The following is a 23,884-nucleotide window of genomic DNA, read 5'->3' as shown; positions in this document are numbered from 1 at the left end:
GGTAGCATTATTAATGGAAGTTATAAAATCAACACCGAAATTAATAACAGACTAAATAAAGGTACAAATAAAGGAATGAAATTAACATTATATAAACAGTATTTCATACCAATTGTAACATACGGACTAGAAACGCTGGTAAGTAATAAGAGACAAGATAGTTACATCCAAGCAGTAGAAATGAAATTTTTAAGAACATCAGTTAAAAAGACAAGAAGAAATAGAATTCAAAATATTAAAATCAGAGAAGAGCTAAATATAAAACCGTTAGTACAGAAGATACAGAAAGCAAGACTGAGATAGTTCGCACATGTAAAAAGAATGAGAAAGGAACGGATAACAAGAAGGAAATTGGAAAGAGAAGTTAAGGGAAAGAAACCAGTTGGAAGACCGAGAAGAAGGTGGATTTTATTTAAATTAATAAACTTCATTGTTTGTCCGTATTGAACTAAGATTACAACATTTTATTATAATTTTGAGTCCACCTTATTCAATACATAAAAATTTGTGGCGTAGATGTAATTGCAACATATATTTTTCTATCAGTACTAGTTTCGACGCCCTACTGCGTCTCATCAGCTGAATAGAAGTTTGCAGAAAAATTGACAATCATATAAGTTTATCAACACCAAATTCATCATAATAAAACATTGTAAGAAGATCGATGGATCAGATTTGGAAGAACATTAGAGAAGCTGGATTGGATGTGGCAGAAGTAATGGAGCAGGAAGAGTGGAAGGACATAAAGGACTGGAGGCTTGTTAACCACACCAAGTATATATGGACAGAGGAGGACAAATCAAAGTTAAATAACTACCTTGAAGATGCAGAATGTCAGATTATTAGGATAGGGCTCGATGCAGCATTAAAGTGTAATAATATTGAAAGGGCTTTAGAGTTACTGGAATATCCTATTAGGATATGCATTAAACTGTTTCAGAGTGGTAGTGGAGCTCTCATTGACAAGGCAACGCTAGAGTGGTTTGTTAAAATAAGTGATATATTTCAGACTCCCTATGGAAATCAACATCTATATCATCTGATGTCCAGGCAGGCATCAATTTTTGGTAATGAGACAAAGTCTCTCATAGTGCATTGGCTGCCGGTGACTTCCAGTAGCCTATGCAGTGGCCTCTACGGAATGCGCTAGCCATGCATCTTGGTGGGTGTGCTATTTACCAACTGATGAGCTCAACTTAGCACACTGGGGTGAAACGCTGGCAACCAGGAATGAGTTAGCTGGAAAATTTATAATGTCCAATAACGGACCATTTATATTGGTATTATAAACATATATGACCTCAGTACAGGTTTGTTCTTCTTCTTCTGAGCTGCTTCCCCTGGAGTGGTCCCATCATGGCACCACTGTCCCACGCAGGCTGCCCATCACCATGGCACCACGATGCATTGGCAACCGTTCATCACCACAGGACTCCGATCCAGTGAAGACTGGGAAGTTTCAGATGATCTTTACGCGGGGTCACCTCACTCGTAATTATGATTTAGCACGAGTATCCACTTTATACAAGTCCCCCAAACAGGTTCACTTTATAAGTAATGAACGTAGGTTTTCGTGGCTCATAGTATTAACATCTCGAAACACCGGGCGTATATGAAGTTCCATGTGGTTGTGGTTGCTCACATATTGGCATGACGAAAAGGCTTGTCAGCACCAGGGTTAAAGAACACATTAGATCAGTAAAGAATGTCGCTCTTTCATCCTCCACAGAGAATGCCATAAGGCAGTCTGCCATAGCAGAACATTTCTACAGTACAGACCATGAAATCCTCTTTGACCAGGCGAAGGTCATCACGCCTATAAAAGACTTCTATGCTCGACTGGTAAGAGAAGCCATAGAGATAGAGCTGTGCCCAAATAACATCAACCGGGAAGGCGGCTTCAAGTTATCAAAGACATGGAGACCTGTACTGCAGAAATACATGCATAACACCACCATGGAACAGCGGGACGCACTCACGAAACCATCGACAGGGGGCGGTAAATCACAGCATGACAATCCTTGAGTCCAATTAGTGGGGTAGGTCGTGGATGGTACGATCATGACTTCCACGTTTCTTTGAATTTCTTTGCTCACTGTCGGAAGCAGAACTTAACATGTCCTGATGAAGGCCAATGCAGTTTGGCTGAAAGCTCGGCTCCATTAATAAATATAGTGGCTTTAATCCAGTATTCATTTATTTATTTATTTACGTTAGGTTCACTTGATGTTTAATTGGGTAACTGTCTGAACTCAAACAATCACTGGGCCGATGACCTTCGATGTTAGGCCCCTTAAAACAACAAGCATCATCAAGCAAGCAAACAATCACTTTGAGTAAAAATGTCAAAATTAAATATGAAAATGGTAGTCTTACTACTCTATGAAGAAAAATGACTAAGTTTGAATGTTGTTGAACAACAGATAATTATCATGAAATGCAAGAGTTTGACTTTCACATGAACACTGCTACATTTATAGGAGTTTATTCATGGTTAGACACTGTTGTAAGCACAAAAATAACAGATTTTTAGATCTGATGATAATAATAATAATAATTATTATACTAATCACTGTTTATGAATCACTCGTGTTGTTAAAAAATGTACTCGTTGAATCAGGAAGTAATGTCTTACTAATTGAATTGAAATGAATATCAGGTGTGTAAGAAATGTTGTAAGACACACTGTAATTTGTAACAGTTACATTTACATCACAGTTCTTTTTACGTAAATTGTAACACGGTAAGTTACGTTAACTGAGTCATGTGAAATATTTCTATATTTTCTATGTTTCACTTGAAATAATTTAACATGTTCAAACACTTGATCGTGCAAGTTCTAAGTACCACAGTTCATTGAAAGGAACACTTGGAAATATTCAATGTTCACGTTGCTACACAAAGTTATAAGTTCCACAGTTCATTGAAAGTTTTAAACACTTAAAAATGTTCTATGTTCATGTTGGTACGCAAATTTATAAGTTCCACTCTACTGACATAAGGTTAACTTGGACATAGTTTCTGGCAGACTTTCGCACTTTGAGCGGCATTACAGCAATATATGGCAAGCCTGATGAACAGCGCTTCCAGATGCTGAATGACGAATACTGACTATCCGATCCTGTGGCCCTCTTTTATACGATTCTGGCTCTGACGTCACCTGATGACATGATTTCTTCTCCTTGGAAAAACTCCTATATCCCTGCACGTATTTTCATGAAATTTGAACATCGAGACATTTACGTTGTTACGCACAGAATAATGTATCTCTCATGTCACTAGGTTAATTATTGTAGAAGTTTTAATTTTTCTGGCTTGGAATTCTCTCGAACCTGTGACATCTGTCCTTGGCAGAGGCCACTGCTGTGAACAGGCTAGCCAAGGCCTGTGTGAACGGGGGCCTATCCACCTCTTGCATCAGCTGATTGCGAGTTGAATCGTGTTGTTGATTTATAACACATAATACTCAAGAAATAATTGATGTACCCGTGTTCCTGGTACAATCCACATACAAATACACCAGTTGTCTCACCCAAGAGTCATCAGGTGCCTATTCTCAGGTGTTTTGGAAGATATTTTCTATTTAGTTTTTGTAATGTGTAGGTAGAGTCACCCCAAACAAAGACTTCTCATCAGATACATCATGCAACATCCAGTTTCAACAAAAAAAGTTGTTTAGGTTCTCACTACAAAGAAAATGTTGTCTAAAGTCTAATTTTTTGTGCCCAATTGATAGAGCAGACTCAGATTAGTCTGTTGCAATATTTCATTCAAGGATATTTATTGACGGTGATAGCAAGACGAGGAATAGTTAGTATTTCCAATAGCGGGGCTGAGTGAGGCTGCTGTATGATAGTAGTGTGGAGACAGTATGGCACACTACAAGGCAGCACAACCAGGGAAGCTGTATTGTCACTGTAAATAAAAATTTCCTTGAACGGAATATCGCAACAGACTAATTTAGGCTGCTCTATCGATTGGGGACATAAAATTACACTTTAAACAATATTTTGTTTGCAGTGAGAACTAAACGGCATTTTCTTTTGACACATCACCACATACCTGATGAACTGTCTTTGTTTGGACTGACCCTTCCTACACATTACAGAAATGAAATTGAAAATATATTCAGAAACACCAGAGATAAGGTGCCTGATGACTCTTAGATGAGACATCCAGTATTTAAATAATTTGAGGTGGTGTGGTGTGTCATCAGCCTGTATATTTAACTTTTGTTATTATAGAATGTTTTTCTTACTTCATTTCCATGAACATTGTTATTATTGAAATTACTGATGAAATCAAAATATATTTTTGCAGCTCCCAAAGTGATAAACATCCTGTCGGAGTGTGTGCAGATACGACGCCTGGTGTATGTTTCATGTAAAGCTGATCATCCGGCTGTCACAGCCAACTTTATTCAACTTTGTACCTCTGGAGGGTTCTCAATTCGAAGGGTGGTGCCTGTTGATATGTTTCCACACACTCTCCATACAGAACTCGTGTTTGAGTTTCATCGATGAAATTTTAATTGGTAATATTTGTAATATTTATATAATAGCAGTGTACTTCACATTGAAGTTAAAAATGATGAATAATTGTATTAATGTGATGGATTTTCTCCTGTTATTAATGACATTCTCACTTTTGTTTTGAGAAAATAAATGTTTAATTGGTGAAATTTTAACATTTCTTAATACCTCCAGTAATTCTCATTGTAATATTGGATTTCACTGTTTTAATAGCAAATATCCAAAAGCACGGAATTGTGAGATGAATTAGTTATGAGACTTACATTCAAGTCACATATATAAATGAGTCCCATATTTAACACACTTCTGTGGCAAAGTTGCTGTTGATTGCCTTGTGAGACTGTTCATTTATTGGGAGTAAAGTGTGTGTTGTATATGTAACCGAACGGTGTATAATAGCTTTTTAAGTATTCTCTTTGACAAAACTGTAGGCAATCCATATTCTGTGAAAACAAAGCCATCTCTTTGCAAACTCTGAAGGCCCTAGGAGGAGTGAAAGGTAAAGGATTCCACTAACCATAATCTCAGCACTGAGTGGGAGAGAGTGGTTATTTCAGTGCCCATCCACTTTTGCCCACAGGAATTCATCTGGCACTCAGTTTTGGTGTAGGTTGGGTGAACATCAGGGCCATGTATCTCTCCAGAAGTGGACTTGTTTCTAATTTTTTTGGTTTCCTAATATGGAATCAAGCCCACATCTTTCCGAGTGAATCAAATGCACTTTTACTACCTTGGTCAGGTAGCCGTACATATTTAAGATGATATTGATAGTACGCCACCCTTGAATGATTTTTCAATTATTTGAGCAATTGTTTGCATATTTTCATGAGAAATAAAGTAAACTGTTACCTACTATATGTGTAAATACCACATAGTTCACAGGATTTAATGTTGTTATTATTTGATGTATCATAAAGACATGAAAATTTGAAATTATTTGCTTACAAGTTTAAGAAAGTACAGACAGGAGGGCAGTGTGGTTGTAATGCGGTTGAAGCGGGTAACTAGTAATTTATTTTAAATATGCAGTATAACAATAAAGATAAATCAGCAACAAAAGACAGAAAGAACTAAAAAAATTTAAAGGCATATATGTTTGAAGAGAGATATACAGTGTGGTCAGAAACAATGTGAACCGTGTATATGAGTGTTAGAGAGCTGTCGTATTAATAAATAATTTTATATCTCGCACCGTTGTCACTTTATCAGCTGCTGAAGTTAGCCAATCAGATCGCTTTGTGAGCAAATTTAAATGGGTTTTGTGAGGCGGTGTTGCTAAATTTGCAAGTGCTTAGAGTGTCCTAAGTGTCCTACCAAAAAATCAGCATCAAACACACACACACACGCAGTGGATTTCAGCCGGTGTCACCATAGCATACTTGCTATGGTGCGATCCTCTCAGCTCGCAGTTCCGTGTTCATATCACTCCCCTGGCAAAGTTCTTTTTCTTTGATGGGTGCTCTAAAGCCGATCTTAAGCTACATGCAGATTTAGCAACACTGCCTCGTATAGCCCATTTGAATTCGCCCACGGAGCAATCCGATTGGTTAACTTCAGCAACTGATAAAATGATGACAATGGTTCACATTGTTTCCAACCACACTGTATATAATTTTATTGCTAGGAAGGTCGAGCAGCCTGGAGTCCTATCTTCTAATGTGGATAGATTTTCCTTGTTTGAACTTGTCCAGTTTAAAAAAAAAAGTTTTATTATCTTTTGATATTTTAAATAAATTAGATTTATTCTGTTGACATTGACTTTTAGCCATTATATCTGTATGTATGTATGTATGTATGTATGTATGTATGTATGTATGTATGTATGTATGTATGTATGTATGTATTGTACCAGGAAAAGTTGTGGGCAAAGGGCATGAGTAGGACCTCAGGGAGTGGAACTTGGTTTTGGAGCTGATACAGAGTAGGATAGACTCGCAGAGCGAATAATAGATGGTTAAAAAATCTTTTTCAAAACAACTTATTAATTCTTCACCCTGCAATATGATTTTTGATTCAAATCTGGCATTGAAATTAAAAGTTTGAAAGTAATCTTCCTGAATTCTGTTCATGAAAATGGCATAAATACTACTGATTTCAAAGTCTTTCATATGTGAGAATATGAGGTATTGAATTTCCACCTAAAGTCTTTCTAAACCTAAGCACACTTATAATTGTAAGTTGATATGAGAAATTAAATTTTGGTTAATAGTTTTCAGTTCTCAGTTCGTCACCCTTGATATATAGCACACTTGAAAAGCCTAAAGTCTTTCTACGAGATATGAAACTGAAATTTGAAATTAAATTACTCACTTCTGAGAAATTATGAGAACTCTGAAATATTTGTTCACACGCGGCACTGAAGTTTCCACTGTTCACAAATTAATGAAAAAAAAAAAATTTTAGTCAGTTTGTTACTACTCACTTATGGCAAGAAATGTTGCTACAAAATGTCGAAGGATGGACATCTGGAATGTTCCGTGGAGAATCAGGATCGGCGATGTTCCCTTGACACACCATGTTGACGTTCCCGATGAGGTGATGACGGCTGGAACTGGATCATGTAGAATTGCAGCTCGTTAGGGTGATTTTTCGCACACGAAAAATTCACTTAGTGCGAGTAGTTAACACTGACACTGTCATTGACTGTTGAACACTATTTATGGCGTAATTGAAAGAATCACAGTCCTTCCTGTATGAATTACTATTTACAGTCGTTATTGAAACGTTCATAAATGCACAGTTCACACTTGAAAAGGCAAGTCGATAATCACAGTCTTTGAACACAGTCATTAAGTCACTAAGAATTATTTTCTGCTTATCCTGTTATTATAATGTTATATTACCTCAGAAAAGTTCTTAATTTTCACTCAAATTACTGTAAGTCGTATACTGACGTGGCATGAATAAAGGAATACAGTTCAATACTCGGAAAGAAACGAGTTCTGGTGATTCTACACATTAGTTTCTGCAGAAGTTCAAAATCATAAGTCTACACGTAATGACATATTCTGTGAACGTAAAATAGTTAATGTTTGCACTTCAATAAGTTCACTCGTATTACATTCTTAAATGTCTTTAGGATTAGACTGTAGTCGCGACGCGATATACTAAATATAGTGCGACGTCTTTTATAATTCTGTCGGCGATATAATTTCGCGTTCCGGAAATACGACGGAAAGTATTTTCACCGTGACTGCGCGAACATACTGTACGCGGGCCGGTCTCTCCTCTGTCTCACTCACACAGCTGTCTACTCGTCCTTGTACTGGCTTGCTGGCTGGCTGGCCTTGGCATATATAGATACCAGCGCTGGGAGGGGTAGCATCTCTCTCGGCCATGTGACCGTGATTACGTAATTTTGTTGAAACTTTAAATTATTATAACTCAACAACCATGGGATGAATTAATTCGAAATTCACAGGGATTAACTTTTATGACGTCCGCTATAATTCAGCGTTTGTCCCGTTGAAATTGGTTAAGGTGTTAAAAAGCTGGTAAAAGAAAAATTCTTTCGAGAAATATCTCTAGGGGAGGTGAGCTTCAAGCGACAGGTGACGTCACTTGACTCCGCCTAGTGCACTCGTAGGGTCTGGCACATACTGGAACATTCTTTACATAGATGTTCGTACGTCGGTCGGATCTTTTATGCTGAAGTAATGTTTCTTTCAATTAATATGGACCAGGACCTAGGCTTTCCTGGTACATCTTCCCCTTGGTTGGACGAAAAGAAAATACGCAGGATTTTCTTTTCCAGGCTTTACTCTTCCTGTGGTACATATTGTTTTAAATTGGCTGAGTTATAAATACCCTCGAAAGTGCCGTCCAGTTTCACAATTTCATAAGCCCCGTTTCTCAATACAGTGCGGACACGGTAAGGACCTACGAATAGTGGACAGAACTTAGCGTAAATCCTTCTCTCAGGGTTGGAAGTAGCTGGTCTCCGTATTAAAATAAGGTCTCCAGGATTCAATGGTCTTCTGAACTTCCTATTACGCTGGCGTCGTTCTCTGAGGGCGGCTGCATGTCTTAACCTGGTCAGCGCGTCGTTGATCTTAACTTGCTGCGGCACAATAACATTTGGTAGAGCTGGTAAAATTCTGTCCCAAGGTCGCTCTGGTTTTGACCCATGATGTAGGCTGAGAGGAATGTCATTAGTAGATTCATGCACAATAGAGTTCATGATTTTTTGCATTACTGGCAAGACCTCGATCCATTTCCAGTGATGTTCACTGCAATAAATTCGACAGAATTTAGCGAGTTCTCTCATTATTCTTTCAGCAGGGTTAGCTTCCGGATGCCTAATAGAATTCATGATATGTCGAATGTTAAGTTCTTCCAAAGCCTGTTGGAATTCTACGGAAGTGAATTGCGTTCCGTGATCCGTCAGTAGGTATTCAGGCTTTCCCATCTCGGGGATGATGTTCTTTTTCAGGCTCCTTAAGATGTTACCGGCGTTAGCTTTCTGGATAGGCAATAACATAGTATATTTAGAAAAGACATCCACAACTACAATGACATGTCTGTTCCCCCTGGTCGCCTTTGGCAAAGGGCCGTACAGATCGATTGCCATTATTTCTCCGGGCTTTTCCGGGATCAGCGGTTTGGGAAATTCCTTGAGGAGATAATTATTCGACTTGATCCGCTGGCATAAATCACAGGACCGTAAAATTCTCCTAATGTCTCGCCTAAGATATTCCCATGTAAACCTTTCCTTAATAAGGTTGAGAACTTTATCCGTACCAGCATGACCTGAAATTGAGTGACAATGCCATATGATAGCCTTCCTGATTTTAACAGGTGCATAAATCCTGCATTGCGTCTTGGCTAAATCAATGTATTTCATAAGAATCCCATCCCGTAAACAGAAGTTTGAAGAAAGTCGTTGGAGACGTGGGAATTCATCTTCATCGGCGGGAATCGAACCTGATAAAAATCGAATTAATTCCGTACAATTGGCGTCTCTTCGTTGCATCTGGGCAAGGTAACGAAGTTTGCGAAGACATTCTTCGTCATCATCAGTCATGATGTTAACCTCGTGAACTTCTATAACTTCAGCAGGGTTGCGGCTGAGGGCATCTGCTAATGCATTCTTCCGGGCAGGCCTATGTATTACTGTGAGGTCAAACTGTTGAATAAAAAGAGCCCATCGGGAAACTCTCTCATTCGTCATGTCAGATGACAGTATGAATGTCAGAGCTTTATGGTCTGTGTAAATCGTGATGGGATAGCCGTAGATAATTTTCTTCCAATACTGGAGAGAAAAAACAACAGCCAGAGCTTCGAGTTCAGTTATAGTATAAGACTTTTCGTGAGGTCGTAGTTTTCTACTTAGAAACGAGATGAAAAGTCTGTAATCGGGATCTTCAGGTCTCGCTTGATACAGCACTGCGCCTATTCCTACAGAGCTGGCATCACACTCTATGAAGAATGGAAGAGAAAAATCTGGATAAACTAGTTTAACAGAGTTTTTCAACATGTCCTTGGTGGCAAGGAAAGCTCGTTCACATTCTTCGGTCCACTTCCATCTATTATTCTTAAGTAGCAGTTGCTGAAGAGGAGCTACCATCTCAGTGTAATCTGGACAGTGTTGAGAAAAGAACTGACAAAGTCCTAGGAACTGTCTCACGTTTCTAATGCACTGAGGTCTAGGAAAGTCAATGATACTCTTAATCTTGGCAGGGTTGGGTTGAATTCCATCACCACTAATTACATGTCCTAAGAATAATACTGATGTTTGAAAAAGTCGACTTTTCTGGGCATTTATCTTGAAATTCTTCTTCTCCAATTCCTGCAGGACCAGATTGACATCTCTCACGTGCTCTTCGAAAGTTCTCGAGGCAATCAAAATGTCGTCAACATAAATCGTAGTTATGTCCTTTACATCATCTGATAAGTGTTTTTCCAAGGCTCTGATCAAAACAGCTCCCGAGTTCTTAATGCCAAAGGGCATTTTGTTGAAAACATAGGTCCTATTTTCAAATAAGAAGCCTGTGAATAGCCTACTTTCAGCATCCAATTTTATGTGATAGTATGAAGAAGTTCCGTCAAGGCAACTAAAGAAATTCATGCCGTGGAATCTTCTGATAATATCCTTAAGTAATGGAGGACGGTCATATTCTAAGGTCAGTCGGTCATTTAGGACCCTTGCGTCGAGGCAAATTCTGATACTGCCATTAGGCTTACGCACTATGGGCAATGGATTCAAGTACTTAGTTACGCAAGGCGAAATTATCCCATCATCTGTCATTTTATGAATTAAGTTGCGAACTTCTTCTCGATATTTCTCGGGTACGGGATATGGTTTCTTCTGATAAGGGGACAAGTCATTTACATCAAGATGATATTCATAGCCAGCTATCTCTCCAGGCTTGTCATCGAATACACATGCAAATTTTTGTAGAACGTCATTTTTAGCCTCCTCCAATTTTAATTTAATTTCCGGGTCTTCAACCACACTGGCTATTGACATTATATAGTCCGGACCTATGATGGAGTTCTCATTGAATAGGGACTCTGCATCGTCCTCACTTTGGTCACCCTTTCTACTTTCCGCTACGGCTGGCGCAACCTCACTTACAGCGGGCTTAATAATGTCACCACCGGCTTCTTCGAAACGGGCTCCCTTCTCTTGAACTTCCAGGTCACTTCGTCCTACCAGCTGTAGTCCTACGGAATTATTCTTGAATCTTACGAGGTTGGCATCATAGTCAATGGTTCCTTTGTATTTGATCATAAAATCTGATCCAAGTTGAAGTTAAGACGTGATACTACTAAAAATATGTGTTCGAATGTCTGACTGTTAATTTCAAACTCTAAAAATGCCTGGAATTTACATTTAACAATTTTATCAGGAACTATCCCTCTTACTTTAATCTGAGCTGCAGGCAATAACAAAACATTGTTCTGATCTTTAAGAGAGTCTACAAGCTTATCAGAAATTAAAGAAGCTTGCGCTCCAGAATCGATGAGCGTAATCACCTGTAGGTTGCCTGTGCGTACTGTTATGACAGGTAGTGAACGTGTAATAATTGGCCTTAGTGTTTGTGCGTCTTCGAATAGTAATTCGGAATCGTCAATATGCCAGTAATTGATAACAGCAGTACAATAATTTGAAATTTCGTCCTCATCGTGTTCTGTAGTTAATCTCCTTATTGCGAGATCGGCGTTTTTTTTTTTATAGCGCCTGTTGATTCAGGATCAGGTGATCTTTGTTCTCTTGGTCCGAATTGACGTTGGTATTCCAGGGATGTAGCTCCAGGCTCATCAGGATTACGATTTCTCTCCCTGATGTATTCCTGTGTATCCTTCCATCTACTTTCAAGTTCTCGTCGTCTGGACTCACGATTTTCTTCAGGAGTGCTTTCGTGCTGTCTCCATAAATTCCTAGGTTGGTAAGGGTGTCTCTCCTGATTCCTCTGACGTCTGAAATTCCGGAATCTGGTTGGGTTGGTAGGGCTTAATCTGCCTTCTTCACGTGTCCTGGGTTCCTCTCTCTCCGGCGGTTTTATTTCCGCAGAATTCGTATTTATTTCTCGACTCCTGTTAGTTTTCGGACTAGATTGGGTATTAGCCGTATCTAACCTACACAAAGTAGCGTCAAAATGCTCCAATGTTTTAATGTTGGCAGCGACTAGTATTTCTTGAACATGAGGCGGATATTGAAGTGTCAGGATCTGAATAAGTTCGATATCTGGCAAAGGTGGATCTAAAAACTGGAGCTTCTTTAATTGCATTAGGCAATAATCGGAATATCGGGAAGTATTGACTGAAGTATTGTATTTACTAGAGTAGAGTTGCATCTTGACAAGGTGCTGTCTTTCTGAATCCCAAAAGCGTTTAAGAAGTGCCTTTTTAAAGTCGTCATAGTTTTTAAAGTTGCTCTTAAAAGCTATGAACCATGATAAGGCTCGTCCTTCTAGAAGTTTGGATACTAGTCTAAGTTTCCTATCGTCATCTACCCTATTCTCTTCCAGGTAATCGTCGACATTTAACAAAAATTCTCGAGCAGTATACTCGTCACGTCCTGAAAATTTGACTGGTTTGTCATCTGGTACTTTAATAAGTGTTGTTGTGCTGTGTACTTCCCTCGACGAACCAGGAATTGTGACGTCAGTCGTATGTTCTTTGAGTTTAATTTGATTCATTTCTTCAGACAAACTTTTAATTTTAGAATTAATTGAGGTGCCTAAATTTGTTATTTCATTTCTCAAGTCAGTTTTAATGACTTGTACGTCTTTACAGAAAGCAGCTATCTGGGTATGCGTGCTGTCTAGCTGTCCTGTAATACGCTTGTCGAGTTCTCCTTGCGTGCTCTTAATTAATCCTATCTCGCTTCGTAATTTACCCACATCGTTCTTTAATGCATCTCGCAAGGTTTCCTGCACCTGAGCTAGCTTTACTTGAGTTTGTGAGATGTTACCATGAGATTCTTGAAATTCAGTCCGTAAATCTTTAAGTTCAGTAGAAAATGCTTGAACTGAAGGAAGAACATTTCTAAGATCTTTGTCTAAAGACTTGATGACCTCTGTCTTTATTTCCTCCTTGATAGACTCTTAAGTTTTCAACAAACTGATCCCGCATGTTTTTCAATGTGGCTTCGACTTGTGCACTAGAATCAGTAAGTTTCTTTTCGAGGCGAGTTCCAGCTTCACGGAATCGTTGCTCGATAAGGGCACTAGATTCAGTGAGCCTTTTATTAATGACTTTATCCGCTTCAGCAAACTTAGTGTCCAAGGTCCTGTCAATTTTAGAAGTTAAGTCTTCAACCTTACTATTTGACTCAGTTAACTGCGCTTGAAGTTGAGTATTTTGAGCCTGCATTTGTTGTTGAAGTTGAGTATTTTGAGCCTGTAGTTGAGAATTAGAGTCAACTATTTGTGATTGTAGTGCGGTTATTTGTGTGTTTATTTGAGCCTGCATTTGTTGTTGAAGTTGAGTATTTTGAGCCTGCAATTGGGAATTAGACTCTACCATTTGCGCCTGTAGTTGAGAATTAGACCCTACCATCTGCGTATTAATTCGATCAATCTTGGCATTCTGATCATTAATGCTAAGCCTGAGAGCTTCGATTGCTGCAAGTATGTTATCCATGTTTCCGGAATATTCGAATAAGTCAAATACAAGTTCTTTGTGTTCGTAATGATTGCAGTCGGATCCTGTGCTCAAAATACAATGACTTGAATCAAACCCTGAATGTTGTAATTATTACTGGCGCATCATCTATTATTATAACACGGCTCCAAAATCGAGCCCCTAAAGTTGCGGCGCCATCTATTATTTTACTATCCTCTCTGTACCAGGAAAAGTTGTGGGCAAAGGGCATGAGTAGGACCTCAGGGAGTGGAACTTGGTTTTGGAGCTGATACAGAGTAGGATAGACTCGCAGAGCGAATAATAGATGGTTAAAAAATCTTTTTCAAAACAACTTATTAATTCTTCACCCTGCAATATGATTTTTGATTCAAATCTGGCATTGAAATTAAAAGTTTGAAAGTAATCTTCCTGAATTCTGTTCATGAAAATGGCATAAATACTACTGATTTCAAAGTCTTTCATATGTGAGAATATGAGGTATTGAATTTCCACCTAAAGTCTTTCTAAACCTAAGCACACTTATAATTGTAAGTTGATATGAGAAATTAAATTTTGGTTAATAGTTTTCAGTTCTCAGTTCGTCACCCTTGATATATAGCACACTTGAAAAGCCTAAAGTCTTTCTACGAGATATGAAACTGAAATTTGAAATTAAATTACTCACTTCTGAGAAATTATGAGAACTCTGAAATATTTGTTCACACGCGGCACTGAAGTTTCCACTGTTCACAAATTAATGAAAAAAAAAAATTTTAGTCAGTTTGTTACTACTCACTTATGGCAAGAAATGTTGCTACAAAATGTCGAAGGATGGACATCTGGAATGTTCCGTGGAGAATCAGGATCGGCGATGTTCCCTTGACACACCATGTTGACGTTCCCGATGAGGTGATGACGGCTGGAACTGGATCATGTAGAATTGCAGCTCGTTAGGGTGATTTTTCGCACACGAAAAATTCACTTAGTGCGAGTAGTTAACACTGACACTGTCATTGACTGTTGAACACTATTTATGGCGTAATTGAAAGAATCACAGTCCTTCCTGTATGAATTACTATTTACAGTCGTTATTGAAACGTTCATAAATGCACAGTTCACACTTGAAAAGGCAAGTCGATAATCACAGTCTTTGAACACAGTCATTAAGTCACTAAGAATTATTTTCTGCTTATCCTGTTATTATAATGTTATATTACCTCAGAAAAGTTCTTAATTTTCACTCAAATTACTGTAAGTCGTATACTGACGTGGCATGAATAAAGGAATACAGTTCAATACTCGGAAAGAAACGAGTTCTGGTGATTCTACACATTAGTTTCTGCAGAAGTTCAAAATCATAAGTCTACACGTAATGACATATTCTGTGAACGTAAAATAGTTAATGTTTGCACTTCAATAAGTTCACTCGTATTACATTCTTAAATGTCTTTAGGATTAGACTGTAGTCGCGACGCGATATACTAAATATAGTGCGACGTCTTTTATAATTCTGTCGGCGATATAATTTCGCGTTCCGGAAATACGACGGAAAGTATTTTCACCGTGACTGTGCGAACATACTGTACGCGGGCCGGTCTCTCCTCTGTCTCACTCACACAGCTGTCTACTCGTCCTTGTACTGGCTTGCTGGCTGGCTGGCCTTGGCATATATAGATACCAGTGCTGGGAGGGGTAGCATCTCTCTCGGCCATGTGACCGTGATTACGTAATTTTGTTGAAACTTTAAATTATTATAACTCAACAACCATGGGATGAATTAATTCGAAATTCACAGGGATTAACTTTTATGACGTCCGCTATAATTCAGCGTTTGTCCCGTTGAAATTGGTTAAGGTGTTAAAAAGCTGGTAAAAGAAAAATTCTTTCGAGAAATATCTCTAGGGGAGGTGAGCTTCAAGCGACAGGTGACGTCACTTGACTCCGCCTAGTGCACTCGTAGGGTCTGGCACATACTGGAACATTCTTTACATAGATGTTCGTACGTCGGTCGGATCTTTTATGCTGAAGTAATGTTTCTTTCAATTAATATGGACCAGGACCTAGGCTTTCCTGTTACAGTATGTATGTATGTATGTATCCACAGTATGAATGCTATAGATCTAAAGAATCTACAATCACTGTAGAAGCCCTAGAGATGAACGCAGGTAAACAGTGGGTTGCCTAAGTACTTGGTCAGGTATCAGTTAGTAGGAGAACGGGTTTATTCTCATCTCCTCTCTAGTGACAGGTAAAACAACCAAGACCTCAAGGTTACCCAAACATGGGTTATGCAGCAGGTAACTGGCTAATAAGGGGCAATACGTATATAAATACGGTTATGTAGCAGCGTAGGCACCACAATTCAGTGATTATGCCCTGCTTACAAAATAAAAGTCATGACATCTCAACACCATGACAGATACGATACGCCATCTCCACACAAACCCACTCTCCTCCTAACAACCTCATCCCCAGCCTCAAAAAGTTAAGAGCCATTTTTACATCTTTTGCACCCAAAATTAACATGCCTTCCATTAACTATCACAATCATTGTATCAGCCTTCACTGGTCACATGCACTCGAACAGACATGTGTTTACAACCCAACTCAATAACTCCAAACAGTTTCTCGCTGCGATTACTATCATCGTCATCATCATCACTATTACCATTATTATCACATGCTATGATATTATTGACAGTAAATTATTTTTCTTATAACTATTTTCCACAATGTTTATCTACTAAGATAGGGGGGAGGAGGGTGTGACACAGATCTTCCTTCTTAGAGGTCCTTGTCAGTTTAGTGAGCAGTTATAATAGCACCAACGGCAAGGTATGGGACAGATTTTATATACCAGTAATTCTTGATAAAGATGAAAAAACATGCTTTACCAGATGTATAATTGGGTAGTGTATATTAAGAAATTCAAGCACCAGTATGCCAGCAAAACATAGCCGTAACCAAATAAGTCCTCAAAGTGAGATTCCTGATACCTTTAATTCCAGTCCAAGCTTGGCTATAAAACGGCAGCCTAACTGAGGGATAATTATGTGAAAATGTGTGCTTTGGACTTGCATCCTTATAATATTGCAGGAGGTGTAGGCTTTACTATTGTAGTTAAAGAACAGAATGATGTACGACATGAGGCAGGCTCTGTTACCACACCGCATGACAGTGGCGCAACACAGCCATGAGTTAGAAAATTACGTTCAGTGAGCAATTACACCTGCGGTTATTTCAGGTATGCAAAAAATTCATGTGCAGCTATTACAGATATATGACCTGACAATTTTAAAAAGGAATCACTACCCATTTTTGATTTCCATTATATTCACAACTAGGGTATTAAAAACATAATGCTCTTTACAAGCGTATTCCCTAATGAACAAAAAATGGGGGAAAACATAACTCCAGAATAGCAACATAAAGCAATGATTTAGGTATTCAGCTGCCTCATCTTTGGAAGGTTGCATTTGTAACCGATGAGGGATCAAGTATGAAGAAGGCCCCGGAGGTTCACAGACATTTTGTGTAATAATAATAATAATAATAATAATAATAATATTTGTTTCACGTCCACTTGTATGGTTTTTGGAGGTGCCGGAATTTAGTCCCGCAGGAGTTTTTATTTACATGCCAGTAAATCTACCGATATGAGGCTGATGTATTTGAGCACATTAAAATACCACTAGACTGAGCCAGGATTGAACCTGCCAAGTTGGGATCAGAAGGACAACACCTCAACCATCTGAGCCACACAGCCTGGCCATTTTATGAAATTACCATACACTGCATATTGTCTTAAAACTGCGTTGTGACATACTTAGATCCAGTATGTACTGAAGATATTGAGATTACAGACTCCGAAAAAGAAAAAAAAGATTACAGACTCCGAAAAAAAAAATTCAAATCAGCTCTTGCCAGAGTAAGATCTGATACTGCTGCCAGTCCAGATGGTGTTATTGTTAGAACTCTGAGGCCCGGTTTCATCAACGTGGGTTAAATATTCTCTAACCCTGGGTTTGTTAACTTAGGGTTAATATTTTAACTCATTCTTAAAAGTCACGCGTTTCACCAAGCTATTTCAGCAGAGGGTTAACTAACACCGCGTTAACCCTCGCAGGAAACAGCTGCCCTAATAATCAAGGAGGCAGTGACTAAAAATCAGAGATCATGAACACACTTCTTGCGTGGTTCTTTTGTTTATTTCTTGCGCTGTATTTCGTTTTCTCCCTCAGGTCCGTGGTAGATATTATTCTTTCGTGATCTTGAACGAAAAATGGAAGAAGTGCAGAAGAGAAATAGTGGCATGAATTTTTCTGCTTTAGAAAAATCATTACTTATTGAATTAGCCACCGAGTACCGAAGTATTATAGAATGCAAGAAGATTGACGGTATACAATTAAAAGAAAAGGAGGATACATGGGAAAGAATAACAGGGGAATTTAATAATATTGCCCACGTTACAGTGCGATCTACGAAACAACTAAAACAGTTGTATAAAAATTTTAGCTTCTCTGTGCCAAGAGTTGTTTTGAAAGTTGGCACACCTTCACAGCAATAACACACACGAAAGTAATGCATTTCTGTATAACCACTACGTAATACACAGTATAATGTTCATAAGTGTTGTACTATTGAAGTGGTGGTGTGCAGTTGCATTCCTATATGCCACTGCAGTGCTGTCGTTATCAATGTGAAGAATGATGTCATTCTCAATTCCAACATTCCTGTTCCTTCTCCTTCCTGTGAGATACTGATGCAGAGTCAAGTCCTGTGGGGGAAGTTAATCTCGGGTCTCCACAGCAATATTGTGTAATACCGCTGTTGCTACTATTACGGTCAATATAGTTTCTAGTTTAGTTCGCAAGCCCAAGTTTGTTTCGATCAGCTGTGTATTCTCACCTCTCGCGAACTTCATCGATGAATTTACTGATGACGGTTTTTTAAGTCTGTCTCTTCAGAAATTGTTCCTCAGATAGATTTTCAAAGTCTTTCCTTCTTATTATAGGCCTATTTCTGTTAGGAACACCGTTTAACAAATCTAAATAAAGCAACTCTGCATCAAATGCATGATTTAATGTGGTCATGTTGCTTTTAACCTTGAATAAACAGTTTAACCCAGGTGAAAGGAGGGGTTAACTTAACTCCAGTTTTAACCTAGAGTTAAAAATAACCCTCCTTGATGAAACGGAATGAACAGTCAAACTCAGTGTTAAAACTGTTTAACTCGGGGTTAAGGTTTAACCCACGTTGATGAAACCGGCCCTGAAGGAGTTAAAAACAACAAGAGTACTGTGCCTTTTGGCAAATGCTATGCTTATATACAAGAAATGCCCAGAAGCTTTCAAAACAGCTAGAACAAAACTTATTCAAAAGGGATGGTGTGATGAAGATGTATATAAATGGAGACCTATTTCCATATTTTCAGTAATCCGACATGTTGTTGTTTGAGTCATCAGTCCATAGACTGGTTTGATGCAGCCCTCCATGCCACCCTATCCTGTGCTAACATTTTCATTTCTACGCAGCTATTGCATCTTACATCTGCCTGTCATATTCATACCTTGGTCTACCCTTACCGTTCTTACCACCTACACTTCCTTCAAAAACCAACTGAACAAGTCCTGGGCATTTTAAGATGTGTCCTGTCATTCTATCTCTTCTTCTCATCAAATTTAGCGAAACTGATCTCCTCTCACCAATTCAATTCAGTATCTCTTCATTTGTGATTCGATCTATCCATCTCACCTTCAGCATTCTTCTGTAACACCACATTTCAAAAGCTTATATTCTCTTTCTTTCTGAGCTAGTTATCCAGCGTCCCACAGGGATCACTGTTAGGGCCTCTTCTATTTGTTTTGTTCCTAAATGATATTACTACAGTCGTTCAGAGCAGTGAATATCTCTTGTACGCTGATGACTCGAAACTATACAAAGTTATAGAAGAAGACTGATGGTGATTATCTACAAGAGGATCTGAAGCAAATATGCGAGTGGTGTGATAAGTGGTCCCTTAAAGTGAATAAATTCAAGTGTGGTGTCATGTCATTTACTCGGAAATTAACACCTGTATTTTACAGGATATAAAATCAGTGGAGAAAGTTTAAATCGTGTGGAGGAGTTTAATGATCTAGGTGTAATTCTTAGTAACAGGAATGGCTTGAGAAGCACATCGATGGTATTATAAAGAAATCTTTCAGACTCCTGGGGTTTGTCAAAAGGAATTGTAAAGATTTCAGTAATATTGCATGTGTCAAAACTCTGTTTTGTTCCCTGGTGAGACCGTCTCGAGTAGGGTTGTGAGGTGTGGCTCCCATATCAGAAAGGCCACATACACCATCTCGAGAGAGTACAGATAAGGTTCATGAAGTGGATTAGTTTTGTATTCCTGGGCATACCACTCTCTTCAAGCAGGTATGAAAAATTTGTAAACATTCTTGGAATTAATACGCTAGCAACGCGCCAAAAATGTGCGAACGCAATGTTAGCCATTAACACGTTAAGTGCCAGCTCGAATTTCATAGGATTGCCGTCTAGTGCCGTGAGCTAATAACATCGAGTTACTCCCTGGTGCCAAAACGTTGACAGCCTTAACAAAGCAAATGATCGCTGAAATGTCCGACTCGTTGGCTGAACGGTCAGCGTACTGGCCTTCGGTTCAGAGGGTCCCGGGTTCGATTCCCGGCCGGGTCGGGGATTTTAACCTTAATTGGTTAATTCCAATGGCACGGGGGCTGGGTGTATGTGTTGTCTTCATCATCATTTCATCCTCATCACGATGCGCAGGTCGCCTACGGGAGTCAACTCGAAAGACATGCACCTGGCGAGCCGAACATGTCTTCGGACACTCCCGGTACTTAAAGCCATACGCCATTTCCATTTTTCATCGCTGAAATGAGGATGTATTTATGATATATTAGGTAAAATATTATGAGCCCATATGGGGTCGTATTGATCATTACGAATTGTACACGTACACGCGTCCCCATATAGGGTTGCACTTATACAATAGTTACTGTCCCGACACTCGGTCATTCTTATCTTTTCCTTTGCAGGGACGCGTTATACACTGTTGATTATGAGAGATGTGTTAGCTTGTTCATACTGGAGCCGTAAACATGTACGACCTGCGATTTTAGGTCAGGAAATGTTTGTAAATGACGATCTTCCGATTTTAGGTTAGGAAATTTTCACATAAAATGTTGTTATATAAAGTAGTGAAAATCATGTGAATTTGGTTAATTAGGATGTAACAGAATAGTATTATAAGAAGAATTAGTAGTTACGGAATATTGAATAAGAATATCATTTTATTTGAATAACAGTTAATTTGAGTAAGAGAACCTAGCAGCGATAATTGTGCAACATGGAAAACCAGTGACTATATCATTGAAGACGGTCATAATGTATCCCGGCCAACAGGTGAGACGCCGAGCGGTGAGTGGAATCACCTGATGGCTAACAACAGTACTAAAAACGAAAGGGATATAAGATGATAATTTATAGGCGTGAGGTAAGTTGGTTGTTAAGAGTTGAAACTCATATGATTTCCTATATATGTGTGTATATTGACAGATGATGTACAAAGAATATACACGTACAATTGAAGTCGGTCACGTAATGTGACGTACTGGAACTAGCCTTCCTCAGAATGGCTACTCCAAGTAAATGCAAGTGGACCCTAAAACATTAGTGTGCCACTGAAATGCTAAGCGATGTTAAAAACAGAGCATCGTGGAGTCTCACAGAGATTCCTCAAGCTTTAAGTTGCCAACTACGATAAAACCCAGAAGAACTAGGGCTTAAGTCGAGAATCAAAGTATGAATGGTGAATACCAATTGTTAGCACCACCGTTCAACCTGATGTACTAAGAAATATTCTAAGTAGCGAGACCACTTGGAGAATCGATCGCATTTCTCTAACGTGAGCGGAAGGCAAGGCTTCCAAAGCGAAGTCTAATGCAATAAGACACTCGTTCCTTCAATTACATACGTATTTAAAGGGACTAGCAATATGATTTGAGGGTCTCCCCTCCTCTTAGATAAAGACTTACTGGCTTACCATTGGTGCTACCACCTCCCCCATGTATCTCAAATCCCACGCTATGCACATGGCAATATTTATTAACATGAACTTGACTTCTCGCCCTTAACCCTATGCTCATAACATAACTTCCCCATTTCTAATACTTGTCATCATAAACATGACTCTGCGTCCCTTTTCACTTAGTTGGGTCACCCATTAATTTTAAGTATGGTATCCTTCAAACTACCCCCTTTTCTTGCCATCTCCAAACGACAGGACGTGACTATTTAGATTTGTCCGTATCGACTTCCTCGTGAGACCTCTTGCCCTCACACAACTCTGTTTTTAACTGTCATTCTTTAGTACCCAAACACATGGCTGCTCAGACAGCACAGCCAATGGATTGAGTTACCAAAGTAATCACTATGTATTACTTATGTACTGCTACTTGATGAAGGTTCGTGTCCCTGGACAAGACAATAATTGTTGCAACAGGTGGCTTGGAAACCCGGAATAGAGTAGGGATGTGTATGCTGAAGACTATAATTCATCAATATGGATGAATGTGCGAGATCGCTATTTGCTCTGTACTGGGTTCAAAATCACTGTAACTATATACTTCATTTACATCATTGTCCAACTTGTTCGATATATCGTCCAGACTATCTGTACTAAGTATTTTACCCCTCGATTTATTCGTAACGACTTTAAAAAAACAGGAAACTCACAGCACTGCACACTTACATAAACAATCCGTGCGCGAGGTAGACAACGACTTCGTCACCCTACAAATCACTCTTGACGTAACCATATGGGGTCGCGCCAAAACAGGAATTGAGGAATGGAAGGTGGACTATGCACGTACTTAAATAGATGACCAGCAGATGGCAGGAAGAGAACAGCTTCGAATCACATATTGTTGGGAGATCAGAAGAATGCATATGCCCAGTGAGGCACGGGGCAAAGGGTTTTTCACCAGCAGAGCCAGTGACGCAATGGTTACCATAGCAACTCCGCTACTACCCAGGCGACTTTATATTATCTTCTACTGGCAGTTCTTCGCTCTTGTCAGTTGTAATCTAGCAAACTGCAAAGTGTGAGTCAATGTTTTCGCGTAGCAGATAAGAGCCAATCTGCCTGGACAGAACAGAAAGTTTGTGCTTGCAGGCCACATTCCTCATTCTTGCATTCTTCTCATCTCTACACAGTACTTACTGCGCACCCAAATGGGTTCGCACAGTTCTCGATTTAGAACGAACGTACGACCCCATACGGGGACGTGAAGTTCAAAAACTTCACTACTCTCACGTACCCATATGGGGTCGCTTGGCACTCAACGTGTTAAATGCTTGAAGAGTGAAGTGGACTGTCCGGCTATACTGGGGTCGATCCTACTTCATGTTCCAAGCAGATGAACAAGGCATAAATGTACATTCCACCTGCCCAAATGTAGGACGATTGCGCATGAAAATTATTGGCTCAATAAATCAGCTGGAAGGGTCACTCGACATTTTTCACCACCCTTCCACTGCAATTTGTAAAGTTCTTCTAAAGGATGGAACGTGAAAATTTTGTGGATTATGTAAATAATTTGTAGAAAACATGTGAAGATTTATATCTATTTGTATATATGTATATTTGTATGTATATTATTAAATTTATTTTTTATTTTATTTTATTATTTTATTTTTTATTTAATTTCCTATTACATCATCTGTAATTGGGACATCCTGTAGGTGATAAATAAATATATTCTTACCTGTATATATAAACTGTAATCCATAATTGTGAAACACACTGTAACTTTCAGAATGGTAATAGGCACGAGAACGATTGAGAATATTCTATACATTATAACCTAAGTATTAGACACTCCAGAATTTTCACGAAGATATATTTTGTAATGTAACTTTCCAGAAGCCTAGCCAGGCGCACATATATAAGGAGACGATCCTGACGGAAAAAGTTAGTTATTGTTTGACGAGGTGTTGTTCAGTAGCGACATGCCATAGTTGCAGTCTCCATATTGAAGTGACATGCGTGACACAGTCATCTGTCTTCAACTGTATTTCAAAGTTGCAATCTCCATGTACAGTGACTGGTAGTTGTTTCTAATAAAGGTGACTTTGTCGATGCCTTCCCTTATATTCTGCACATCTCCCTTGATGGTCGAAATCCAGTTTTCTATCCTTCCTTCAACAGCAGAAATAAGGCTCTTAAGATTTCCCTCGATGGTAGATATACAGCT

At 38.9% G+C, this 23,884-nt stretch overlaps 1 protein-coding gene across 7 annotated transcripts in view; it reads left to right on the top strand.

Annotated features, from left to right (window-relative positions):
- Positions 1 to 23,884, top strand: part of LOC136871828 (tRNA (uracil-5-)-methyltransferase homolog B) — a 132,971-nt gene that overhangs the window by 102,116 nt on the left and 6,971 nt on the right. For 3 of the 7 annotated variants that reach the window (XM_067145451.2, XM_067145455.2, XM_067145454.2), the window contains exon 8: positions 4,321 to 4,687. In XM_067145451.2, the coding sequence (XP_067001552.1) occupies positions 4,321 to 4,523 (203 nt within the window). In that variant the 3' untranslated portion in view covers positions 4,524 to 4,687. Of the gene's footprint in view, positions 1 to 1,305; positions 1,484 to 4,320; positions 4,688 to 23,884 lie in introns of those variants that run through there. The other 4 variants (XM_068227496.1, XM_067145452.2, XM_067145456.2 and 1 more) reach the window with 3 other exon arrangements.

The sequence above is a fragment of the Anabrus simplex genome, chromosome 4 (assembly GCF_040414725.1).
Source record: "Anabrus simplex isolate iqAnaSimp1 chromosome 4, ASM4041472v1, whole genome shotgun sequence".
NCBI classification, from domain to species: Eukaryota; Metazoa; Arthropoda; class Insecta; order Orthoptera; family Tettigoniidae; genus Anabrus; species Anabrus simplex.
The sequence above is the reverse complement of the archived record's forward strand: the minus strand, read 5'-3'. Positions and strand labels throughout refer to the sequence as shown.